This window comes from Carassius gibelio, chromosome A9, assembly GCF_023724105.1.
Source record: "Carassius gibelio isolate Cgi1373 ecotype wild population from Czech Republic chromosome A9, carGib1.2-hapl.c, whole genome shotgun sequence".
In the NCBI taxonomy this organism is placed as follows: domain Eukaryota; kingdom Metazoa; phylum Chordata; class Actinopteri; order Cypriniformes; family Cyprinidae; genus Carassius; species Carassius gibelio.
This window is the reverse complement of record NC_068379.1, coordinates 9,740,233-9,766,972: the sequence shown is the minus strand read 5'-3', so window position 1 is coordinate 9,766,972 and position 26,740 is coordinate 9,740,233. Positions and strand designations below refer to the sequence as shown.

At 41.5% G+C, this 26,740-nt stretch overlaps 2 protein-coding genes across 51 annotated transcripts in view; one reads left to right on the top strand and one right to left on the bottom strand.

Moving 5' to 3' along the window:
- Window positions 1-26,740, bottom strand: part of LOC128020216 (uncharacterized) — a 426,958-nt gene that overhangs the window by 77,766 nt on the left and 322,452 nt on the right. The gene's annotated exons all lie outside the window — the stretch shown is intronic.
- On the top strand, window positions 2,917-12,468 carry LOC128020204 (serine/arginine repetitive matrix protein 2). 50 transcript variants are annotated; one of them, XM_052606929.1, is made up of 28 exons: window positions 2,918-3,085; window positions 3,189-3,248; window positions 3,565-3,627; window positions 3,819-3,872; window positions 4,135-4,191; window positions 4,343-4,387; window positions 6,069-6,113; window positions 6,221-6,265; window positions 6,497-6,556; window positions 6,675-6,725; window positions 6,808-6,858; window positions 8,135-8,185; window positions 8,401-8,451; window positions 8,667-8,717; window positions 9,199-9,249; window positions 9,332-9,382; window positions 9,465-9,515; window positions 9,598-9,648; window positions 9,731-9,781; window positions 9,864-9,914; window positions 9,997-10,047; window positions 10,130-10,180; window positions 10,263-10,313; window positions 10,400-10,432; window positions 10,705-10,874; window positions 11,302-11,366; window positions 11,543-11,643; window positions 12,119-12,466. In XM_052606929.1, the coding sequence occupies exons 1-28, from the start codon at window positions 2,932-2,934 to the stop codon at window positions 12,241-12,243; spliced, it is 1,791 nt and encodes a 596-aa protein (XP_052462889.1). In that variant the 5' UTR covers window positions 2,918-2,931; the 3' UTR covers window positions 12,244-12,466. The 50 variants fall into 50 exon arrangements, with proteins under 50 accessions (XP_052462941.1, XP_052462889.1, XP_052462890.1 ...); XM_052606930.1 differs by lacking the exon at window positions 8,135-8,185 and adding an exon at window positions 8,005-8,055; XM_052606934.1 differs by lacking the exon at window positions 8,135-8,185 and adding an exon at window positions 7,606-7,656.

Genomic DNA, 26,740 nt, shown 5'->3' with positions numbered 1-26,740 from the left:
CTTTGTTTCCGCAGTAGTTTCAATTTTTATATTTTTAGGTCAAACTGTTCTTGTCTGTCAGTCATATAATGCAGGTCTATATGGTCACCACCTGAAAGAGCATGCACAGAGAAGTCCAAATTAAACAATTTCCCACCATACACACTGATAGCCTAAGACACGAAACGAGCGGTTTGTGTGAGAAAACAAACAGTATTTATATCGTTTTACCTCTTATAACACAGCCACGTCGAAGTGATCTGAGGGCGCGCGTGCTTCGGTGTGTGCGCATTCTGGGCTGGCTTAGTCTAAGTGTGGCGCTTGCGCAAATTAAGCCAGAACGCGGACGCATCACACACCTGGAAGCATGCGAGCCCTCATATCACTTGGACGTGGCTGTGTACAAGAGGTAAAAACGATATAAGTAATGTTCATTTTCTCACACAGACTGCTCATTTCGTGTCTTAGGCCATCAATGTGTACTTACGATGGGGAATTGTTTAATTTGGACTTCTCTGTGCATGGCCTTTTTAGGTGGTGACCATATACACCTGCATTATATGACTGACAGACAAGTATAGTTTGACCTAAAAAATCAAAGTTGAAACTACTGCGGAAACAAAGACACCTACATCTTGGACGTCCTTAAGGTAAGCTAAAACAAACCAAAATTTAATTTCAAAGTGAACTATCCCTTTAAACTTGAGGGAAGAACTAAAGTAGAAATGAAAATAAAATCTGTTTTCACCTTCATTAGAATGATAATTTAAAAAATACTGTATTTCAGTTTAAAAACACATTATTATAGTAGTCAGACATGTCTTGGGATAACAGTGTTACATAATCAATTATAATGTCAATTTTATTTCCATATTCAGCAGTTAATGGATCCCAAATATCTAAAAGAATGGCGTCGCATGAGAGATCGAGTTAATGCTCTCGCTGCATCAAGTAGCAGCTTGGATGAATATCTAGATTTGGATGTTCAAGGACATTTGTCTGTGGAGGGTACATCAGTGTTAGATGTGTCTGGGGAGGGTACATCAGTGCTAGGAGATGTGTCTGGAGAGGGTACATCCACACAAGGACATTTGTTTGAGGGGGGTCCTTCTTTGATTGTAGATGCTGAAGAGGATCCATCAAATTTGGATTATGGATACAAGGAAACTGCTGATTCCAGTGACTGTAGTACAGAGTTTGATTATTCTGATTGCGATGACACACCATCATTACACAATGATTTGGCTGAATGGGCAACAACAACAAGTCAGACACATGCTGCGTTAAATAAGCTGCTAGGAATTTTGAGAACACATGGACATACACTTCCAAAAGATAGCAGAACACTGCTACAAACCCCTTCTGGATTTGAAATTAAAAACATATGTGGTGGCCAGTACACATACCATGGCTTAGAGCCGGGTATTCTCCAGCTCCTTTCACAAAACACATGGTTTACAGGTCCTGTAGACCTTACTATCAATATAGATGGTCTGCCAATATTCAAGTCCAGTAAAACTCATTTTTGGCCTATTCTAGCTAAATTTGCTACTTTTGATCCATTTCTGGTTGCTCTTTATTATGGCAACAGCAAGCCCGACCCTGTTCATGACTATCTTCGTGATTTAATAGCAGAATTGCAGGTGCTTATGGAAAATGGTGTCCCACACAAAACCACAGTGCACAAAGTAACTCTGCGAGCATTCATATGTGATGCTCCAGCAAGAGCATTTCTGAAGTGCATCAAAGGGCATAATGCTTTGCATGGATGTGAGCGTTGTTTGTCAGTGGCCACATCAGTTGAGGGAAGGGTTGTCCACTTGAATAAAGTGTCTTGTGAGAAACTCACTGATGATAAATTCAGGCAGTTGCAGTATCCAAACCATCAGAAGGAACCTACACCTCTAGCCCAACTTGGAATTAAATGTGTCTCACAATTTCCTCTAGACCACATGCACCTAATTTTTCTAGGAGCTGTGAAAAGATTACTTACGTTTTTGTTGCGCGGCCCAGTTATTTGCAGGTTGAAAAAAGAACAGAGTGAAAAAATCAACAATCAGTTGGTACAACTGAAAGGTGCAATGCCTGCAGAGTTTGCCAGGCAGCCAAGATCTCTGACCGAACTAGATCGCTGGAAAGCAACTGAACTACGGCAATTTCTGCTGTACACAGGACCACTTGTGTTGCAGGATGTTTTGTCTCAGGACCATTATCATCACTTCCTGTCATTAACAATTGGTATGTCTATTCTCTTGGATGATGATGATGCCAGAAGAGAACATTACCTAGGATATGCCCAAAACCTGCTGGAACACTTTGTGGATAACTGTTCTGAACTGTATGGGGAAACTTTCCCAACATACAACATACATTCCATCAAACACATTGCTGATGACGTTTTGAACTTCAAATGCTCCTTGAATGAGTTGTCCTGCTTTCCATTTGAGAACCACCTGCAGTCCATTAAAAAAATGGTCAGAAATAGCAAAAATCCAGTCGCCCAGGTCACTAAAAGATTGGCCGAAAAAGCAAATACAAAGCAACACATGAAGCAATGGAGGTGCAAACCGTACTCTATATCAACCAAGGCACCAAATCACTGCTTCCTGTTGGAGACTGAACAAATTGTGTTTGTGAGGGAAAAGCGTCAAGATGGGATGTTGGTTGTGGATGTTATCGACCCAAAGGTAACAAAGCAGCTGTTTGATCTTCCTTGTGAGTCAAAGCTGATTAACATCATATATGTGATGGACAATGACCTTAGCAGAGCAAAGAGGAAGCTTTTAAAGGCAAAGTATCTGCAAAGGAAGGCTGTGTGTTTAACACATGCACAGGGATTTGCCATATTCCCTCTTCTTCATGTCTCTAAGATTAACTGAAACTTGGTCCGGTCTCGTCAGTTAACTTTTATGGGTGAGAATATTGCCGACGTCAATTAAAATACTGACTCGTATGCCAGATGAATCTAAAAAAACTCATGACTCATCATTCTTGTATTTGATTACCGTTATTAATAAGTCTTTACATTTGTCCAATCCACAGGCCATTATGTCTCAAGGACTGAGGCGTGCACCAAAAAAGAAAAATTATGCAGACTACATCCAAGGTAAGTGCCATTTTCACCTTTCAGTTTCTTTTACAACTTTGTTGATGCAGGTCAAAATCGCAGAATAAATTTTATACCATGGCCATATTACAATTGTTTTTAGATATCAGCTCATCAGACTACTTGATCCCATCACCACCACCACCACAGAACTACCGAGGTAGTTGTGCTGTTTTTTTTTTTTTCTTTAAATACATTAATGCTGATTGCATATTATATAATATAACAAATCAGTATACATTTAAATTTGTAAATAGGCCATTTTAATCACCTTATTTGTTATATTAAAGATCATCAGGTGGCATGTGAATATTTCACGAGCAATAACAGTCCTTTTTCTGTGCTGTCAGTCAGAATTCTGTGGCTGTTCCATTAAATGCTTTTGCATAATATATAATTGTTTTAAGAAATAATATAAAAAAAACATAAGTGTTTACATCTCATTTACATTATTGTAATATATTCCTTTCATGTTATAGTTTGTACTTTCCCTGAGCCACCCAAAAAATATGATACGGCCTCCAAACCTAGCACTGCCTCAGGTACACAAAACACATTATAGTATATTTATTATTTTGGCAACGTGCACAGAAGTTTAATTTCAATTCACTTGTTTTGCTTTATATATATATATATATATATATATATATATATATATATATATATATATAATATAAAAAAATACTTATTTTATTTTTTAATTAATTATTGATGCTTATACTATTCTTTTTAGTACCAAAAAATAAGAAGGGAAATAAGCCGATGAAGAGGGTCCATTCAAAAATGGGTAAGGTCATTAATCGTACTTGTAAAATAAGTGGTTATGGTATGGATATTGGCCATTTCATTCAAATGTGTTTGCCCTAAGAAATGCTCATGGATCATTGCTGCTTCAATCATTTGCCTTATAATAGTGAATAGTGTATGTACTAGAGCAAAAAAAAAAAAAAAGCTTAAATGCTCTTATTTTGAATGGGTGAATTTTAGGCATTCTGTGTAAAGCATTTTACTATAAAAAACAATATTATATTTCTTATTTATTTTGCTAGATCCAGCAGAAATCTTTTCTGAGGACCTTTTTTCAACTCCACCTACTACAAATCCTTGTAAGTAGACTTTTTGAAAATATAAATTATTAATTTTTTCACATTTTCTTGTCAAGAAAATTGTTTTAAAGTTTATACTTGCTTGCATAATATTCAAAGTGTAACCATAGTGTAGTATTGAGAACAATTATTTATTGAAATCTTTCACTAGGTGCTATGAGTCCATTGGATGACCACGAAATGTCTACACAATCAAGTAGGATATATAATGTAGACAGACCTAACTGTAAACTCAGTTTATTTTTTAATGTTGTGCAGTATTAACAGGGTGCAGTTAGCTTTATATGCTACACTCAGCTACCTTCTACTCATTTCTCAATTTATCAAATATGGAGTATGATTTAAATTTCAATAGAAGCATTGACCACTTACAAATGACTTCTGACTGTGTTTCTTGCAATAAACACAAGAAATACATGTACTGAAAATTATTAGCAATATTGTTTTTAAATTAACTAGAGTTGTTCCGATTCCGATACTAGTATCGGAAATATCTCCGATACCACAACAAATTCTGGCATCGGCATCGGCGAGTACATGAACCCATATACCGATCCGATACCATTTTCTTAAAAAATACCTAGTTATGACCGCAAGCTTTGCCTAACTGCTGCACGGTTCTTCTTCGCTGCTCAAAATGCATTGAAAACACAGGAAGTTGTGCTGTGTTGCCACAAGCAACCCCTGTTTAGAGCAGCGAAGAAGAAATGAAAACGCGTTAGCAGCCCTGATCTATATATGACTGGATCACTCATCACATTCTAAACTGCCAAAAGACAGTGAAGCCGCTTCTATATTATAGATCAGTGGTTAGCAGTATGTCTCTGTAGTACCGGTAGTTACAGACTCTCAAGTATATTCAGTACCGGCAGCTGCGTTCAGTCGCTTCCGTGTAAGTCAAAGCGCAGGGCTCCAGACAGTAGCCGAATATATACTAGTGTCTGTGAATATTAAACTGCAAAATACTATTTAAATATTACTCCCGCAAAATCTACATCTCTGTGGGTGACTGGCACAGATGCGCGAGAGCTCGCTGTTTTGTAGTCTCTGCTGTGTGTCATGAGGACACGAACGCATAAACCGTCACTTCATGAGAATTTACCGTTTCATTTGAGAATACTGTCATATCATAAACACAGACACTCAAAGATCTTCATGGCAGCCCATTAAAATAAATGTTTGGTTTACATGAGTAAATTGACAATATATAAAGCTACTGTTGTAGCCTACAGTAATAATAATACGTCTCTATAATAATAATAATTATGCCTAGATGGTTGCTTGTTTTTTACTTGTTTTGTTGTAAAGAGATTATCTGATTAATAGATCTTTTTTTATATTCCTAGACTTATTTGTTGCAGTTTTTTTATACAGTTATATTGTAAAACTTAAATACCTTTTTTAGTTTGCGGTGTTAGATTTTTGGCTGCATTTGAAGTTCTTTTTTGCATATGAAAATAAATAATACTGTCAAATTCATGTTAGATAATAAAAATACTGTAATAAATACAGTAGTTCACCATGTATTTGTTCATGTTTTATTGAGGGATCTGTCTGAAGCACACCATAAAAAGAATTCTAGCAATTTACACAGGGCTAGTAGTATATACAGCTGTATATACAGATACACACCCAGGTATCGGATCAGTACTCGGTATCGGCCGATACCCTGAGCCCAGGTATCGGAATCGGTATCGGGAAGAGAAAAAGGGTATCGGAACATCTCTAAAATTAACCGTGGATGGATATATTTAACACTCGATTGGATAAATGGAGAAATTAATGAAAGGTGACAGAGCACTGTATATAGAGTTAAATGTTCACTGTTAGGAGTTCAACAAAGCTCTCAGGCCATATAATTGTTTTGTTTTTTTTAGGTTGTCAACAAACTCCACAACGCCTCTCTCCAATTATTGAACTAAGTAAAGAAAAATATTCAAATTAAATAATGAGTAGCCCTAAGTAGCATACTGGTATTTCATCCATAGCTGTTTTAAAATAATACATTATGCTTTCTGTGACTATAAAGGCACTCCACACTCCATGGACTCAACTAGAATTGATACGCCAAAAAGTAAGATGTGCTTTGATTATTGTTGTTTGTTGACTATAAAAGTCCTGTCGAGATAAATTGCATTCACTTGAGAAATTAACAAACTCATTATTGCAGAAAAATAGAGCTCTGTATTTCGAAATCAATGACTTCTCTTTAATTCACAAAAACAGAGCAGCTTTATTTTTTATTAGATGAATGCAATACAATCTTGATGTGTACTGTATCTCTAATTCCAATGTTTTTTTTCAGGGACTAAGCAGGCATTCAGGGGTCGTTTTTCGGATTTACCAATATGCACCTCAACCCCAGGTTAATGGAAAAAACAAAACTGATATGTCAGGACAAAGCATAACATATTTTTTATTTATTTTTTTGGGTGGTGAAATAGTAAACTAGCAAATTTTTTAAATGTCATTACTCATTACAGCTTTCAGGACAGAGCGCCAATCCAGGACTCCTCAAAGCAGAATTTCCCATGGTTAGTATGGACATGTTTTGCCAGAGTAGTCAGATTCTGATCTGAATAGTCCAAATAATCATATATTGGTACTTAATTGCAGCTTCCAGGACTGAGCGCCAATCCAGAAGTCCTCAAGTCAGAAACCCACAAGGTTAGTATGGACATGTTTTGCTAGAGTAGTCAGATTCTGATCTGAATAGTCCAAATAATCATATATTGGTACTTAATTGCAGCTTCCAGGACTGAGCGCCAATCCATGACTCCTCAAAGCAGAATTTCCCAAGGTTAGTATGGACATGTTTTGCTAGAGTAGTCAGATACTGATCTGAATAGTCCAAATAATAGTATATTGGTACTTAATTGCAGCTTCCAGGACTGAGCGCCAATCCAGAAGTCCTCAAGTCATAAACCCACAAGGTTAGTATGGACATGTTTTGCTAGAGTAGTCAGATTCTGATCTGAATAGTCCAAATAATCATATATTGGTACTTAATTGCAGCTTCCAGGACTGAGCGCCAATCCAGGACTCCTCAAAGCAGAATTTCCCAAGGTTAGTATGGACATGTTTTGCCAGAGTAGTCAGATTCTGATCTGAATAGTCCAAATTATCATATATTGGTACTTAATTGCAGCTTCCAGGACTGAGCGCCAATCCAGAAGTCCTCAAGTCATAAACCCACAAGGTTAGTATGGACATGTTTTGCTAGAGTAGTCAGATTCTGATCTGAATAGTCCAAATAATCATATATTGGTACTTAATTGCAGCTTCCAGGACTGAGCGCCAATCCAGGACTCCTCAAAGCAGAATTTCCCAAGGTTAGTATGGACATGTTTTGCCAGAGTAGTCAGATTCTGATCTGAATAGTCCAAATAATCATATATTGGTACTTAATTGCAGCTTCCAGGACTGAGCGCCAATCCAGGACTCCTCAAAGCAGAATTTCCCAAGGTTAGTATGGACATGTTTTGCCAGAGTAGTCAGATTCTGATCTGAATAGTCCAAATAATCATATATTGGTACTTAATTGCAGCTTCCAGGACTGAGCGCCAATCCATGACTCCTCAAAGCAGAATTTCCCAAGGTTAGTATGGACATGTTTTGCTAGAGTAGTCAGATACTGATCTGAATAGTCCAAATAATAGTATATTGGTACTTAATTGCAGCTTCCAGGACTGAGCGCCAATCCAGAAGTCCTCAAGTCATAAACCCACAAGGTTAGTATGGACATGTTTTGCTAGAGTAGTCAGATTCTGATCTGAATAGTCCAAATAATCATATATTGGTACTTAATTGCAGCTTCCAGGACTGAGCGCCAATCCAGGACTCCTCAAAGCAGAATTTCCCAAGGTTAGTATGGACATGTTTTGCCAGAGTAGTCAGATTCTGATCTGAATAGTCCTAATCATATATTGGTACTTAATTGCAGCTTCCAGGACTGAGCGCCAATCCAGGACTCCTCAAAGCAGAATTTCCCAAGGTTAGTATGGACATGTTTTGCCAGAGTAGTCAGATTCTGATCTGAATAGTCCAAATAATCATATATTGGTACTTAATTGCAGCTTCCAGGACTGAGCGCCAATCCATGACTCCTCAAAGCAGAATTTCCCAAGGTTAGTATGGACATGTTTTGCTAGAGTAGTCAGATACTGATCTGAATAGTCCAAATAATCATATATTGGTACTTAATTGCAGCTTCCAGGACTGAGCGCCAATCCAGAAGTCCTCAAGTCATAAACCCACAAGGTTAGTATGGACATGTTTTGCTAGAGTAGTCAGATTCTGATCTGAATAGTCCAAATAATCATATATTGGTACTTAATTGCAGCTTCCAGGACTGAGCGCCAATCCAGGACTCCTCAAAGCAGAATTTCCCAAGGTTAGTATGGACATGTTTTGCCAGAGTAGTCAGATTCTGATCTGAATAGTCCAAATAATCATATATTGGTACTTAATTGCAGCTTCCAGGACTGAGCGCCAATCCAGAAGTCCTCAAGTCATAAACCCACAAGGTTAGTATGGACATGTTTTGCTAGAGTAGTCAGATTCTGATCTGAATAGTCCAAATAATCATATATTGGTACTTAATTGCAGCTTCCAGGACTGAGCGCCAATCCAGGACTCCTCAAAGCAGAATTTCCCAAGGTTAGTATGGACATGTTTTGCCAGAGTAGTCAGATTCTGATCTGAATAGTTCAAATAATCATATATTGGTACTTAATTGCAGCTTCCAGGACTGAGCGCCAATCCAGGACTCCTCAAAGCAGAATTTCCCAAGGTTAGTATGGACATGTTTTGCCAGAGTAGTCAGATTCTGATCTGAATAGTCCAAATAATAGTATATTGGTACTTAAATGCAGCTTCCAGGACTGAGCGCCAATCCAGGACTCCTCAAAGCAGAATTTCCCAAGGTTAGTATGGACATGTTTTGCTAGAGTAGTCAGATACTGATCTGAATAGTCCAAATAATAGTATATTGGTACTTAATTTCAGCTTCCAGGACTGAGCGCCAATCCAGAAGTCCTCAAGTCAGAAACCCACAAGGTTAGTATGGACATGTTTTGCCAGAGTAGTCAGATTCTGATCTGAATAGTCCAAATAATAGTATATTGGTACTTAAATGCAGCTTCCAGGACTGAGCGCCAATCCATGACTCCTCAAAGCAGAATTTCCCAAGGTTAGTATGGACATGTTTTGCCAGAGTAGTCAGATTCTGATCTGAATAGTCCAAATAATAGTATATTGGTACTTAATTGCAGCTTCCAGGACTGAGCGCCAATCCAGAAGTCCTCAAGTCAGAAACCCACAAGGTTAGTATGGACATGTTTTGCCAGAGTAGTCAGATTCTGATCTGAATAGTCCAAATAATAGTATATTGGTACTTAATTGCAGCTTCCAGGACTGAGCGCCAATCCAGAAGTCCTCAAGTCAGAAACCCACAAGGTTAGTATGGACATGTTTTGCCAGAGTAGTCAGATTCTGATCTGAATAGTCCAAATAATAGTATATTGGTACTTAATTGCAGCTTCCAGGACTGAGCGCCAATCCAGAAGTCCTCAAGTCAGAAACCCACAAGGTTAGTATGGACATGTTTTGCCAGAGTAGTCAGATTCTGATCTGAATAGTCCAAATAATAGTATATTGGTACTTAAATGCAGCTTCCAGGACTGAGCGCCAATCCAGGACTCCTCAAAGCAGAATTTCCCAAGGTTAGTATGGACATGTTTTGCTAGAGTAGTCAGATACTGATCTGAATAGTCCAAATAAAAGTATATTGGTCCTTAATTGCAGCTTCCAGGACTGAGCGCCAATCCAGAAGTCCTCAAGTCAGAAACCCACAAGGTTAGTATGGACATGTTTTGCCAGAGTAGTCAGATTCTGATCTGAATAGTCCAAATAATAGTATATTGGTACTTAAATGCAGCTTCCAGGACTGAGCGCCAATCCATGACTCCTCAAAGCAGAATTTCCCAAGGTTAGTATGGACATGTTTTGCTAGAGTAGTCAGATACTGATCTGAATAGTCCAAATAATAGTATATTGGTACTTAATTGCAGCTTCCAGGACTGAGCGCCAATCTGGAAGTCCTCAAGTCAGAAACCCACAAGGTTAGTATGGACATACTTATGAGATTAGCTTTTTGCCATGTCTGTTACATGTTTTTGCTTCTTTTTTTCTTTCTTTTTTTTTACAGAAAAGAAAGACAGGTTTCCAATGACAGACAAAAGTAAGTATCAATACATTGTTACTATAATATTTTTTTAAATTTTCCTGAATCATGACCGTGGGAGTAATTAAAGATTATTCACTTTATCTTTTATCTTCTGGTTGATAGCTGGCCACAGTTCTTTTCCTTGATGTCCAATATAGATGAGAAGGCAGTGATTTGTTAAAATTCTCATTCAAAATTTTTGTTATTGATGTTTAGGAGTTGTCATACCTCAGTATTGTGATGCATTATTGTACTTTAAATTAACACAATGCCTTTGTTGCATTTAGGATTTCAAAAAAAGGTTTTGACACAACTTTTAGAAATAAAAGATGAACTGCGAAGAATAGGGAAAATTGTGGAACCAGAAACTGGGTTCCACATGTCAACCTTGGGCACTGAAGATGAGTTCGAGTACTTAGAGAGGCAGCTTGAAAGTGGGAATACACGGGCAGCAATGGTAAAAAACTAACAAACCAAAAAACACTCCAAAGCAACTTTTCAACACTAAAATGCTCATCTTTGACAGTCTAAAATTAATTTGAAATATAATATGCAATGTATGACTGAACCATGGCTTGTTGCATACTATCAGACTATTGAGACAAAAAAAAAACACAATATCATTGTACATTAAGATTGAGTTGAAACAATTCGTTTTAAATGGGCAATAATTATAAAATAATAATTGATTTAAATTGAAAAATCATAAAAAGTATCCAGCAGTATAAAAATTTTGATCTGCTGAAATAAGAGTTTTATAGGGTCAGTGATGGAAAACTTGCAGGTCAATGGGCATCAACCTTTAAGGTTGGTAAATACTTTGAAAATGAAGCATATACTGTAATACTAACTGCCAAGTACTGACATTGGCTTGTGTTGTTCAGGTGACACAGTTGTGTAAAATTGGAGGAAAAAACTTCAAAGACAGTACAAGAAGAATGCTGGACAGGTAAAGCCTACAAATTATGCAACATTTATCAAACAATCTGGTGTCGATACTGAATAAGATTTTTATGTGGTCAATACGCAAATTAGAGATTTAAAAAAGACTTCCTTTAACGTTACTTTTGAAATGTCAGTTTTTAGCAGCAATAGTTAACCACTTTATTTTGTATTATACTGTAGTGTTTTAAAAAATTCCCTGATGTCTACATTCAACATGAAAGGAGGAGGTCCACTACAGAAGAAGTCCTTTCAATCAACTGCCTTATTCTCAGTCATCAGAGGTATGCATGTCTGTTTAGGCTAATTAACAGTGAAATTCTCTCTCACTGTGTGTGTGTGTGTGTGTGTGTGTGTGTGTGTGTGTGTGTGTGTGTATACAGTGTTGGTCAAGTTACTTAAAAAAAAAGTGATTAGTTATAGTTACTAGTTACTTCTCACAAAAAGTAACTGTATATGTGTGTGTATGTATGTGTATATATATGTATGTGTGTATATCTTGTACAGAATTGTTCAATACGCGTATCGTTACACGCCGTATTGCATCACCATTACACGAGCAAAAATGTTCAATTATTGATATTAATTATAATATTGATAAAAATTATTGTCTATATTGATATAAATTATATAGTCTCAATCTATATTCTGTTAACTCTATCAAATCATCCTAGCAAAAGTGATTGACTAATTAGTTAAAAAGGATTGTCAACAATGTTTTTCTTGAGCAATAATTCTTTCCTTTTTCTCATTTGGCAGACGCAGTGATGACTAGCTTTCCATCAGCTACGGAATTGGAAATAAAAACTGCAATTTCAAATCATTTCAAACAAGCACCAGGGAGGGCAGGGGGTGGGGGTTATGGGTCTAAAGTCAACAGTTAATTCTTAAAAATGAATTGTTTTACATATTTTTCCAGTGTTTTATTTGTTCATTTTTATGTTTGAATGTTGTCCAAGTTGTTGTTGTCTATATAATTGTTCAAAATAAATCCCTTTATATTCAATTAGTTTGGATGGATTTTCATTTATGAGAACCTGTTATATTTGAGTGAAAAGAATCCTTATGCCTCATTATGTTGTCTATTACATGTATATGTAGTGTAATGGATGACTAGTCTATTCTTGGGCTATGTTTAGACGTCTATTGGACTTATAAATATAGTCGTTCAATAGCTGTCTGGTTGTCTATTCTTGGGCTATGGTTCGACGTCTATTAGACGTATATATGTAGTCATTCAATAGCTGTCTATTCTTGGGGTATGTTTAGACGTCTATTAGATTTTCACTGACAGCCCAAAATTAGCCTCGATTTAGCCTAGACGTCTGGGCTGTGTTTAGACGGCTATTAGACGTCTATTAGACGCAAAATTGCTTGCTGGGATATATCATTGCTCTTTTTGTTGTTTTTGATTGCTTCCACTGTCTTCATCTGTAAGTCTCTTTGGATAAAAGCGTCTGCTAAATGAATAAATGTAATGTAAATATATATATATATATATATATATATATATATATATATATATATATATATATATATAATATAATTATATAATTATATATATATATATATATATATATATATATATATATATATATATATATATATATATATATTATATAATTATATAATTATATATATATATATATATATATATATATATATATATATATATATATATATATATATATATAATATAATTATATATATATATATAATTACCGGCCGAAAAAAAAGAAATGTCAGACAAAATTAAATCTATCCGGTCAAATTGTCCGATTAAAATTGCCTAATAATCCCGCCCCCTAACACAATCTGAATTTGAGAATAAGCCTAAAATGTAGATCTTCTTTTAGTGAATCTCTTTTTGCCTCATATCGTTTTTCAATGCGGCGTGTGATTGCCGAACGCGAGGGAATTCTGTAGTGGGGTTGAATAATATTCATCAGTTCTTTAAAGCCTTCACTCTCCACCATTCTAATTGGCATCATGTCCTTTTCAATCATTCTGCAAATCCCGTGTTATGTTTTCGGCTTTAGCACCACTGCACATGTTTTGCACTAGCATCGTGGGGATGGTAGGTTGGGGGAAGGTACTCGCAGGCTCCGCGGCCGCCTCTCTAATGATGCCCGGGTGTTGGCTGTTGAGATGGTACTACAACAACAAGGTTGTACTTGAAGTATCTAAGCACTGCATTGCAATACTTGCAAGTTGCCCTGCTGCAGGGGCTCTGTTTCCGGAACAGAACAATGTACAGGAAACCCTGAGCTAGACGCATCCAAAGCCGTATCTAGTGCCCTAACATTCTTACTGTCCTCAAATTAAAGTTTGGATGCGTGTCTCTAATTCTAAAATCTTCTCTGTCAGCCTAACTATTTCCCTGCATTTATCACATGTGAATCCCTCATCTGCGACCGAGATAGATAAACTGTACATGTGGCAAGAGGTGCAAATAACAATAGCAGGAGAAGCCATTACTCAACGTGCTTGATGAAATATTTTTTTCACCCCCAGCTCTTAATGCATCTTGTTTCCTTCTGGAGCATCAGTGAATGTTTGAATCTTTTTAAATAGTTGTGTTTGAGTCCCTCAAATGTCCTCAGTCTGAAAAGATGCATCTCAAAATCAAAGTCACTGCTGGAAAGGGTTCAAATATGCAAAGATGCTGGAAATCTACAGGACCTTAAAGATTTTCTGAAGAACGCTGCTCAGTTTAACTGTCAGAACAAACAAGGGACTCATGCACAACCATCACAAGACAGAAAGACAGTCGAGGATCATCAGGTTACAGAACACAGTATTAAGAACCAAGGATTCCCAAACTTTTGAGGGGGGTATTTTAATAATTTCAGCAATTTTTTTGTCTTGTGGACTAAATGTTAATATCTTTTATAAAAAATATCTTACTCAGGACAGTACCAAATGAAAAATAACATGCATTTAGTATGATCTATCTTATTTTTTTGAAAATTACTCATATTTTCACAGATTCTGCAATGGGTGGCCAAACTTTCGAGCCCCACTGTATACACACACACACACACACACACACATATACATACATACACATGTACATACATACACATATACATACATACACATATATATACATATACATACAAATAAAATTAAATACTTGTGTTAACAAGCAACAGGAACTTTATTATGAAAATATTACAAGGGCATTTCTAAATATTTTTTTTTTATTGTAGAAATCCCCTATGTATAATTTGCTATTCATACTATATAGCATGTCCCACGCAAGCCCTAACATACAAACCTGGATAACCCAAAAGAGAAGACCCGATTCTCTGATGTGAACCCCAAACCCTTACGATTCAGAATGTCAAAAATCGACAAAATAACATCTGTATTACACAATGTGCATTAAGTGGACATTACATGGACCAAACCTTTTCATCAAACCACACATATTAATAAACAAATAAACAAACAAACAAACAGAAATTACAAATCCATGCAAATCCAGAGGTGAAAGTTGTTTTGGAAAGATACATGAGATTGTGGAGCATCTCACTCAGCGTACTAGTGTGTAAACTGCCATTTCTGAAAATTATTGACAGGATCACAGTCCGTAAGGAAGATGCTGTCAGCTTTAACTCCAGCTTCCAGACAATTGGATCTGGAATGACCCTCCAACATCACATGCTCCTCCTAGACATAGATATAGATGGTAGACTTTGGTCAAACAATATTTACTTTACACGTTTAAACACAGCACGGTTCTAGATATATAGAAAACCAAGAGTACATACGAAAGAACACAAGATCATTTATAAGAGACCTTATCATTGTTTTTATATTAAGCATTATGAAACAGCTTAAAATTCACACAGAAACAGATACATGTTAAACACCTACTCGACACCTTCTGTGCTATGTGCATCACTTCACAATACATATATACACACATACACATACAAATATTTACACACACACACACACACATATACACATACATATACATATATATATACATATACATATATATATATATATATATATATATATATATATATATATATATATATATATATATATATATATATATATATTGTCACGGGGTGAAGAACCACTCGACAAGAGGTACGTGAAATCAAAAGCCCCGGAGGGTGGGTTTATTGAAAAGTGAAGGGTGCCTGGTGAAGTGTCCTGATCTGCTTTCCGCTGGTTGGTGCTCCCCGTGTGCTCTCCGTGCTCCTCTGTGCCAATCAAGGGGAAAGTGGGTGTCCTGACGTGCTCCAAAGGGTGTGGGCTGTCGGTCACTCGCTGCTTTCTGTGGGGATAGGAGAGAGGGGTTAGTCCAGCTTTGCGTTCTGTTTGAGAACTCCTTCTCAGTGCAACATGTGCTGCTTTTCAATGTGCTGGCTGATGGGGAGCAGCTGTGACCGATCAGCCGGTGACGAGGACGTGCAGGTGTTTTGGTTTGGTTTCCAGGGCGACGCTGATTCCTCTGGGAGTGCTCGTCACATCCCCCCCCCCCCTAAGCGTCGTTCTGGTCCTGCGAAGACATGTAGAAAGTAGGGGTGAGATTAGGGGAGGGTGGGGAATGACCCCTGACAGACCTGCATAAGCTGTCCAGATCCGGGAGAGGCCATCGGCGTTCGCGTTGGCGGCCCCAGCTCGATGGCGGACTTCGAAGTGGAAGTCCTGGAGCGCTAGGAACCAGCGAGTCACCCTGGCGTTGGTGTCCTTGGCGCGGGCCATCCACTGTAGGGGCGCGTGGTCGGTTACCAGGGTGAACTTGCGGCCCAGGAGGTAGTACCGGAGCTCCAGGACTGCCCACCTGATGGCCAGGGCTTCCTTCTCCACAGCGGCGTATTTCCTCTCGGCGGGGGACAGCTTCCTGCTGATGTAGATGATCGGATGCTCCTCACCTTCCTGAATTTGGGAGAGGACCGCTCCTAGTCCTGTGTCGGAAGCATCCGTCTGCAGCAGGAAGGGGCAGCTAAAGTCCGGGGCGCGGAGTACCGGCGAGGACGTGAGGGCTGCTTTCACCTGGGAGAAGGCTTCTTCCGCCGACGGGGTCCAGCATACTTTCTCCGGCTGCCCCTTCCTGGTCAGGTCTGTCAGGGGGGCGGCTAAAGAGGAGAAGTTGGGGATAAAACAACGATAATAACCCGCCAACCCCAAGAAGGCTCGTACCTGGGTCTTTGTCTCCGGTCTTGGTGCGGCGTGGATGGCCTCAACTTTCTTCTCTTGCGGCCGGATGAGTCCTCGGCCGACTTGATAGCCCAGGTACTTGGCCTCAGAGAGGGCTAGGTGGCATTTTCGGGGGTTGGCGGTAACTCCAGCCCGCCGGAGCTCCGAGAGCACCCTCCGCAGACGATCCAGATGTTCGTCCCACGCCTCGGAGTGGACCACGACGTCATCCAGGTAGGCGGCCGCGTAAGCTTGGTGAGGCCGCAGGAGGATGTCCATCATCCGCTGGAACGTCGCGGGGGCCCCATGTAGGCCGAAGGGAAGGGTCCGGTACTGCCAGTGGCCACTGGGGGTGGAGAAGGCGGTTTTCGGCTTGGCGGCCTCGGAGAGCGGTACCTGCCAATAGCCCTTGGTTAGGTCTAGGGTGCTGATATACCGGGCCCTTCCTAGCCGGTCCAGCAGTTCGTCCACCCGAGGCATGGGGTACCCGTCGAATTCGGAGACTTCGTTCAGGCGGCGGAAGTAGTTACAAAAGCGGAGGGTGCCATCCGGCTTTGGGACCATCACAATGGGGCTGGACCACGGACTCCGGGATGGTTCTATTACCCCCAACTTTAGCATCTGTTGGACCTCTTCCTCAATAGCCTGCCGACGAGCCTCCGGGACTCGGTAGGGCCGTTGCCTAACGACGACTCCTGGGGGCGTCCGGATATGGTGTTGAAGCACGTTGGTCTGCCCGGGCTGAGAGGAGAACACATCCTGGAACTGACTGACCAGGTGCTGCAGCTCCGTCTTCTGGGCAGCCGAAAGGTGGGGGTTGATATCCACAACCACGGGCTCGGTGAGGCTTAGGGCAGCTACTTGGTCCCGGGTCCCCACCCATTTCTTTAGGAGGTTGACGTGGTAGAGTTGCTCCGCCTGCCGTCGTCCCGGCTGTCTCAGGCGGTAAGTGACCGGTCCAACCCTCTCGACGACCGAGTAGGGCCCCTTCCAGGAGGCCAGAAATTTGCAGGCGGAGCTGGGGACCAGGACCATGACGCGGTCTCCCGGTTGGAACTCCCGTGGCTGGGCTGTCCGGTCATAATGACGTTGCTGCGCTTGTTGGGCCCTGGTGAGGTGTTCCCGGACTAACGGCATCACTCGGTCGATCCGTTCCCTCATTTGCCGGACATGTTCGATGACGGTACGATGCGGGGCCGGCTGCTGCTCCCACGCTTCCCGGGCCACGTCCAAGAGGCCCCGGGGTTGACGGCCAAACAGGAGCTCGAAGGGGGTGAAGCCAGTTGAGGCCTGGGGAACTTCGCGGATCTCGAAGAGCACGTAGGGGATCATGAGGTCCCAATCCCGCTTATCCTCCGCCGCCACACGTCTGAGCATTTGCTTGAGAGTCTGGTTAAATCTCTCTACGAGGCCATCAGTCTGGGGGTGATAAACAGTGGTCCTCAACTGCTTCACCCGCAGCAGCCGGCAGAGGTCAGCCATTAGCCGGGACATAAAGGGGGTTCCCTGGTCAGTCAGGATCTCTGAGGGGAGGCCGACTCGGCTGGCCAGCAGAAACAGCTCCTGGGCGATGGACTTTGCGGTGGCCTTCCGCAGGGGGACTGCTTCTGGGTACCGGGTGGCATAGTCGACGATGACCAGGATGTGCTCATGCCCTCGGGCAGACTTCGGCAACGGCCCCACTATGTCCATTCCAATCCGCTCGAAGGGCACCTCGATGATAGGCAGCGGGATGAGCGGGCTGGGGGGAGGAGTCCGGGGCGACGTGGCCTGACAGGTCGGGCAGGCCTGGCAGAACCGCTTTACCTCGGCGTCCAGGCCCGGCCAATGGAAACGATCGCGGATGCGTTGGGCAGTATTGGCTGCCGCGAGGTGTCCTGCCATGGGGTGGGAATGGGCCAGCTCCAGAATGGTCTCGGTCTTGGCACGAGGCACAACTAGTAACTTTTTCTCCTCCCCCCTACGCTGGGCGACACAATACAGCAGGCCATTCTCTACGACAAAATGTGGGAGAGGGTGGGGCCGGGGGAGGACGTCCTCTCCATCCACGACTCGCACCTGGCTCCAACAGTGCTTGAGTCGGTCGTCCTCCCGCTGTTCCTTGGCGAAAGAGCCCCCTCCAGCGGCCTGTTGGTAGACATCATAAAACAGATTAGTAGATTGGGAGGGGGCCTCACCTTCTCTCCCACTGTCGGAGACGAGCAGGGCCGGTCGGCGGCGGGGTCCAGGCGGCCGCCTCGGTCTTCGACGGTTCCCCTTGGGGCTGGCAGGCTGAGTAGCGGCGGACAGCAGCTTCTCGAAGCCGGGCCAATCCCTTCCAAGCAGTACGGCCACCGGCAGGTCCTTCACCAGGCCTACCTCCACTGGCCAGGTGCCTTGGGGGGACGAAATGACCATCTCACGGGCCGGTACTTGACGAGTGTCTCCGTGCACACAGGTAATCGGTAGGAAGTTCTTCCGGCCGCTTCGCGAGGCGCACAGCCGCGCCTGGATGAGGGTGACCGCACTGCCTGAGTCCAACAGGGCCCGGAACCGTCTTCCATCCACCTTCACATCTGCTTCGGGGGCTCCCGCCGGCACCCGTTGGTGAAGGATGCAGCCTGCCAGCCAGGCTCGCGGAGGCGACGGTGGTTCGGCACTTGGCATGGGCTCATCTCGCGGTGGGGGAACCGTCGGCCTGCTGACGGGTCGCGCGGTGCCTTCGAGCGGGCGTCGCTCCTGGACCACCCTCCGGGGGAATGGCGGCAGCCGGTCCCCTGCCCCGCTGGGATGGACGGCATCCACCAGCTCGATCGCCTCCACTAGTTCCCGGACGTCACGTGGGTCCCTCATGCCGACGGCCTGTCGGTGGGCGCGAGGTAGTGTGCGCAGGAGGCGATCGACCACCACTCGTTCCGCTACCTGTGTTGGTGTGGGGTTTCCTGCCAACAGCCAGTGCTGGGCGAGGCGGCTGAGTTCGGCTGCCTGGGCACGGGCTGGCACCCGGGGCTTGTATTCCCACTCGTGGAACTGCTGGGCGGCACTTACAGGGGAGAGGCCCAGCCTCGCCAGGATCTCTCGCTTCACTTCGACATAACTGTCGGCACTCGTCAGGGGGAGCGAGAAGTAAGCCCTCTGTGCTTCACCGATGAGTAGGGGTGCCAGCGCACGTGCCCACTCGTCCTCTGGCCATCCCTCTCGGTGGGCAGTGTTTTCGAAGACCTGAAGGAAGGCTTCCACATCGTCATCGGCCGTCATCTTGGGCAACAGACGGGTGGCTTGTGCCCAAGGCTCAGGTAGCGGAACGCCCTGGGCCGCGGCCGCCCGGACGGCGGCGAGTTCATCCTCCGTCCTGCCCAGGCGAGTGGCGAGGTGTTCCGCTATTTGCTGCTGGCGGATGCTAACCTCAGCGAGGCGTTGTAAGACGTCCTCCATCGCGGGGCCGCGCGTGCCGCCTTCCGTGGTGCTGCTGACAGAAAGCAAAAAAAAATTAGGAGTTGGGGCGGTGACCTTGTCGGTGATTCCTCACTGTTCTGCCCGCATTCTCCACCACTGTCACGGGGTGAAGAACCACTCGACAAGAGGTACGTGAAATCAAAAGCCCCGGAGGGTGGGTTTATTGAAAAGTGAAGGGTGCCTGGTGAAGTGTCCTGATCTGCTTTCCGCTGGTTGGTGCTCCCCGTGTGCTCTCCGTGCTCCTCTGTGCCAATCAAGGGGAAAGTGGGTGTCCTGACGTGCTCCAAAGGGTGTGGGCTGTCGGTCACTCGCTGCTTTCTGTGGGGATAGGAGAGAGGGGTTAGTCCAGCTTTGCGTTCTGTTTGAGAACCCCTTCTCAGTGCAACATGTGCTGCTTTTCAATGTGCTGGCTGATGGGGAGCAGCTGTGACCGATCAGCCGGTGACGAGGACGTGCAGGTGTTTTGGTTTGGTTTCCAGGGCGACGCTGATTCCTCTGGGAGTGCTCGTCACAATATATATATATATATATATATATATATATACACACAAATACACATACATACACACACACACACACACACACATACATATATATATATATATATATATATATATATATATATATATACACACACATACACATACGTATAATATATTGACACTACTATATATTAGTATATTATATTACTATATTACACACTACTACGCTGAGTGAGATGCTCCACAATCTATATATATATATATTAGGGATGCACCGAATCAAGATTTTTGGGGTTCGGCCGAATACCGAATCCACTGTTTAAGATTCGGCCCGAATCCGAAACCGAATACTGAATCATACTCACATCCTTATTCCATTAACACAGTAAACACATTAAGTAAACAACGTCCACAGCAATGTATTTTTCATTTTATTTTAACTGTAAAAAAAAGAAAAAAAAGAATAGGCAACATTATGCAAGTATGACAAGTGAGAAAAACTTTTTTGACAATGACCAAGCTTTTGCTTACCCAAGTAAACAACCAAAACCTTTCAATAAAAGTGCAGCAATGCAAAGAAAAGTGTTTTTCTTTTCTTTTTAAAAATCAGAATATGTTTGGTGACTTAACTGAAATGAATGTAATTGAACATTAACTCAATAAACATGGAAAGTAGGCTGTTTGGTTTTCATTTATAACAGTAGGATAGGCTACGATTAGAACAGTAGCCAAATATTACGAAAAATATTACGGAAAATCACACACATCTCCTGCATCATAATTAAATTAACGTAAAACCTCCAATCTTTCAAAAAAACAAGACGCTCTGCATTAAAAGGTGACAGCCGGTTGCGAGTGTGGGAACTAATGTCCCCAGCAGTACTGAAAAGTCTCTCGTCACCGTGGTGACGAGATGCATAGCAGATTGTCATCACTCAATGGTTGGATGTCTAAGTGGTGCCCACAGAATAACATAGGTTTCATAGACAATTGGACGAGCTTTTGTGGCAGACCTGACCTGTTTAAAAGAGATGGTCTTCATCCCTCCTGGGGTGGCGCCACTCTTCTGTCTAGAAATATGGCACATAGTCTTAGTGTTTATACTTGACTAACTGGGGCCCAGGTCAGGAAGCAGACAGACTGGCTAAACCGACCGTCTGCTAGCTGCCTCCCGTCACAGAGGTCAGTTAATTCTCAGCACATAGAGACTCTTTCACCTAGATATCACACTATAGAAACTGTGTCTGTTCCCCGAACTAGAAAATACAAAAAACGTCCAAACCAAGTTAAGGTTAACAATTTAATTGAGGTTCAACAAATAAAAAACAAATGCAATATGGATAAACGAATGATAAAGATTGGCTTATTGAATATCAGATCCATTTCTACGAAAACACTTTTTGTAAATAATATGATAACTGATCATAATATAGATGTGCTCTGTTTGACAGAAACTTGGCTAAAACCTGAGGATTACATTATTTTAAATGAGTCCACCCCCCAAGATTACGGTTATAAACATGAGCCGCGTCTAAAAGGCAAAGGGGGAGGAGTTGCTTCAATTTATAACAACGTTTTCAGGATTTCTCAGAGGGCAGGCTTCAAGTATAACTCGTTTGAAGTAATGGTGCTTCATATAACATTATCCAGAGAAACCAATGTTAATGATAAATCCCCTGTTATGTTTGTACTGGCTACTGTATACAGGCCACCAGGGCACCATACAGACTTTATTACAGAGTTTGGTGATTTTACATCCGAGTTAGTTCTGGCTGCAGATAAAGTTTTAATAGTTGGTGATTTTAATATCCATGTCGATAATGAAAAAGATGCATTGGGATCAGCATTTATAGACATTCTGAACTCTATCGGTGTTAGACAACATGTTTCAGGACCAACTCATTGTCGAAATCATACTCTAGATTTAATACTGCCACATGGAATTGATGTTGATAGTGTTGAAATTATTCAGCCAAGTGATAATATCTCAGATCATTATTTAGTTCTGTGTAAACTTCATATAGCCAAAATTGTAAATTCTACTTCTTGTTACAAGTATCGAAGAACCATCACTTCTACCACAAAAGACTGCTTTTTAAGTTATCTTCCTGATGTACCCAAATTCCTTAGCATATCCAAAACCTCAGAACAACTTGATGATGTAACAGAAACTATGGACTCTTTCTTTTCTAGCACTTTAAATACAGTTGCTCCTTTACGCTTAAGGAAGGTTAAGGAAAACAGTTTGACACCATGGTATAATGAGCATACTCGCACCTTAAAGAGAGCAGCCCGAAAAATGGAGCGCAGCTGGAGGAAAACAAAACTAGAGGTATTTCGTATTGCTTGGCGGGAAAGTAGCATATGCTATAGAAAAGCATTAAAAACTGCTAGATCTGATTACTTTTCTTCTCTTTTAGAAGAAAACAAACATAACCCCAGGTATTTATTCAATACAGTGGCTAAATTAACGAAAAATAAAGCCTCAACAAGTGTTGACATTTCCCAACACCACAACAGTAATGACTTTATGAACTACTTTACTTCTAAAATCGATACTATTAGAGATAAAATTGCAACCATTCAGCCGTCAGCTACAGTATCACATCAGACAGTGCACTATAGACCCCCTGAGGAACAGTTCCACTCATTCTCTACTATAGGAGAGGAAGAATTGTATAAACTTGTTAAATCATCTAAACCAACAACATGTATGTTAGACCCTATACCATCTAAGCTCCTAAAAGAGGTGCTTCCAGAAGTCATAGGTCCTCTTCTGACTATTAATCCATGCATTTATTACTTCAAGGTTAGACTATTGTAATGCTTTATTGGGTGGTTGTTCTGCACGCTTGGTAAACAAACTACAGCTAGTCCAAAATGCAGCAGCAAGAGTTCTTACTAGAACCAGGAAGTATGACCATATTAGCCCGGTCCTTTCCACACTGCACTGGCTCCCTATCAAACATCGTATAGATTTAAAAATATTGCTTATTACTTATAAAGCCCTGAATGGTTTAGCACCTCAGTATTTGAATGAGCTCCTTTTACATTATACTCTTCTACGTCCGCTACGTTCTCAAAACTCAGGCAATTTGATAATACCTAGAATATCAAAATCAACTGCGGGCGGCAGATCCTTTTCCTATTTGGCGCCTAAACTCTGGAATAACCTACCTAACATTGTTCGGGAGGCAGACACACTCTTGCAGTTTAAATCTAGATTAAAGACCCATCTCTTTAACCTGGCATACACATAACATATTAATATGCTTTTAATATCCAAATCCGTTAAAGGATTTTTAGGCTGCATTAATTAGGTAAACCGGAACCGGAAAAACTTCACATAACACCGTACTTTCTACATCATTAGAAGAATGGCATCTACGCTAATATTTGTCTGTTTCTCTCTTGTTCCGAGGTCACCGTGGCCACGAGATCCAGTCTGTGTCCAGATCAGAGGGTCACTGCAGTCACCCGGATCCAGTACGTATCCAGACCAGATGGTGGATCAGCACCTAGAAAGGACCTCTACTGCCCTGAAAGACAGCGGAGACCAGGACAACTAGAGCCCCAGATACAGATCCCCTGTAAAGACCTTGTCTCAGAGGAGCACCAGGACAAGACCACAGGAAACAGATGATTCTTCTGCACAATCTGACTTTGCTGCAGCCTGGAATTGAACTACTGGTTTTCGTCTGGTCAGAGGAGAACTGACCCCCCAACTGAGCCTGGTTTCTCCCAAGGTTTTTTTCTCCATTCTGTCACCGATGGAGTTTCGGTTCCTTGCCGCTGTCGCCTCTGGCTTGCTTAGTTGGGGTCACTTCATCTACAGCGATATCATTGACTTGATTGCAAATAAAAACAGACACTATTTCAACTGAACAGAGATGACATAACTGAATTCAATGATGAACTGCCTTTAACTATCATTTTGCATTATTGAGACACTGTTTTCCAAATGAATGTTGTTCAGTGCTTTGACGCAATGTATTTTGTTTAAAGCACTATATAAATAAAGGTGATTGATTGATTGATTGACTATTATTAATTCCTCATTGTCATTAGTATATGTCCCCAAAACCTTCAAACTGGCTGTTATTAAGCCTCTCATAAAAAAAAAACACAACTTGACCCCAGATAACTTGTTAATTATAGACCAATCTCGAATCTCCCTTTTCTGTCCAAGATACTAGAAAAGGTGGTATCCTCACAATTATATTCCTTCTTAGAGAAAAATGGTATATGTGAGGATTTCCAGTCAGGATTTAGACCGTATCATAGTACTGAGACTGCTCTCCTTAGAGTTACAAATGATCTGCTCTTATCATCTGATCGTGGGTGTATCTCTCTATTAGTTTTATTGGATCTTAGTGCTGCGTTTGACACAATTGACAACAACATTCTTTTGCATAGACTTGAACACTTTGTTGGCATCAGTGGAAGTGCATTAGCATGGTTTAAATCGTACTTATATGACCACCATCAGTTCGTAGCAGTGAATGAAGATGTATCATATCGATCACAAGTGCAGTGTGGAGTACCTCAAGGCTCAGTACTAGGGCCGCTACTCTTCACGCTTTATATGTTACCCTTGGGAGATATCATCAGGAAACATGGTGTTAGCTTTCACTGTTATGCTGATGATACTCAGCTCTATATTTCCTCGCAGCCCGGTGAAAGACACCAATTTGAAAAACCAATGGAATGCATAGTCGATATAAAAAATTGGATGACGAGTAATTTCTTACTGCTAAATTCAGAAAAAACAGAGGTGTTAATCATAGGGCCTAAAAACTCTGCTTGTAATAACCTAGAACACTGTCTAAGACTTGATGGTTGCTCTGTCAATTCTTCGTCATCAGTTAGGAACCTAGGTGTGCTACTTGATCGCAATCTTTCCTTAGAAAGCCATGTTTCTAGCATTTGTAAAACTGCATTTTTCCATCTCAAAAATATATCTAAATTACGGCCTATGCTCTCAATGTCAAATGCAGAAATGTTAATCCATGCATTTATGACTTCAAGGTTAGACTATTGTAATGCTTTATTGGGTGGTTGTTCTGTACGCTTGGTAAACAAACTACAGTTAGTCCAAAATGCAGCAGCAAGAGTTATTACTAGAACCAGGAAGTAGAGCTGTAGTCAAGTCCGGCTTTGTCGAGTCCAAGTCAAGTCCAAGTCCAGGACTAGTCGAGACCGAGTCAAGACCGAGTCCAAAGAGGTTCGAGTCCAAGTCAAGTCCAAGTCCAAAAGTTTCGAGTCCAAGTCCAAGACCGAGTCCAAATGAAAGAAAAAAGGGGCCTCTTCAAGACCACATACTAAACTACTGATAATGTTTGTGATGCGAGAGAAAGCATATCTCCTATTCTAAGAAAATCATTTTACATTATTATTTGTAATGATCAAAAAGCATGTGCAAAGTAACAACTCTGTAGGACAGGGGTCTCCAAACTACATCCTGGATGGCCAATGTCCTGAAAAGTTTAGCTCCAACTGGCCTTAAAACACCTGGAAGATTAGTGTGTCTAGTAAGAGCTTGATTAGGTTCAAGTGTGTATAATTAGGGTTAAAGCTAACAGGGGCGTTAAACAAGATCCTGGGCCCTATGCATAGGCAGTCCTGATGGGCCCCCATGGCCCCCACCCATGAAAATATCCAGGTAAAAAATATATATTTCAGAATCATACTTTTCAAGGGCCCTCTCTTCCTTTGGGGCCTTGCTAATGAGTACTGGTTTTACTCCCAGTCCGACCCTGGGAGCTAAACTTGGATAAACAAACAAAGTTTGGAACTGTAAGGTCAAATAATTTTTATGTACTTTATTTTTTGTTGACATTATATCTGTGGTCAAAAATGTATATGACTATGCCTAATTGGCACAGTGCACAGACACACGCAAAGCTCGGGATATGACAAATGCGCCCAGCAAGGCTAGAATGGATACGTTTGGCTCTACTGGCCATGCACACATAAATACAGCAAATTTTTTGTCCTACTGTGCTAGGGCTTGCATAGACTAGTCGAGCTCTGTCGGAAACAATCGACTACTCCAGCATGCATTAACCATAATGCATACAAAGTGTTTGCAAGTACGACGTGAATTTTAGAATTACAATATTGCGTGGAGCTGTTACTATATGACCTAATCTATGTTGCATGTAAAAATAAAATATGTAATGTAATAATTAGGGTTGTGCCTGAAGCCGAATACCTTATTCGGAATGGCACGGATAATCACTTAAAAAACGAATAACGCTCAAGGAATAATTCTGCTTGAATACTCGGCTAAAGCTGACAC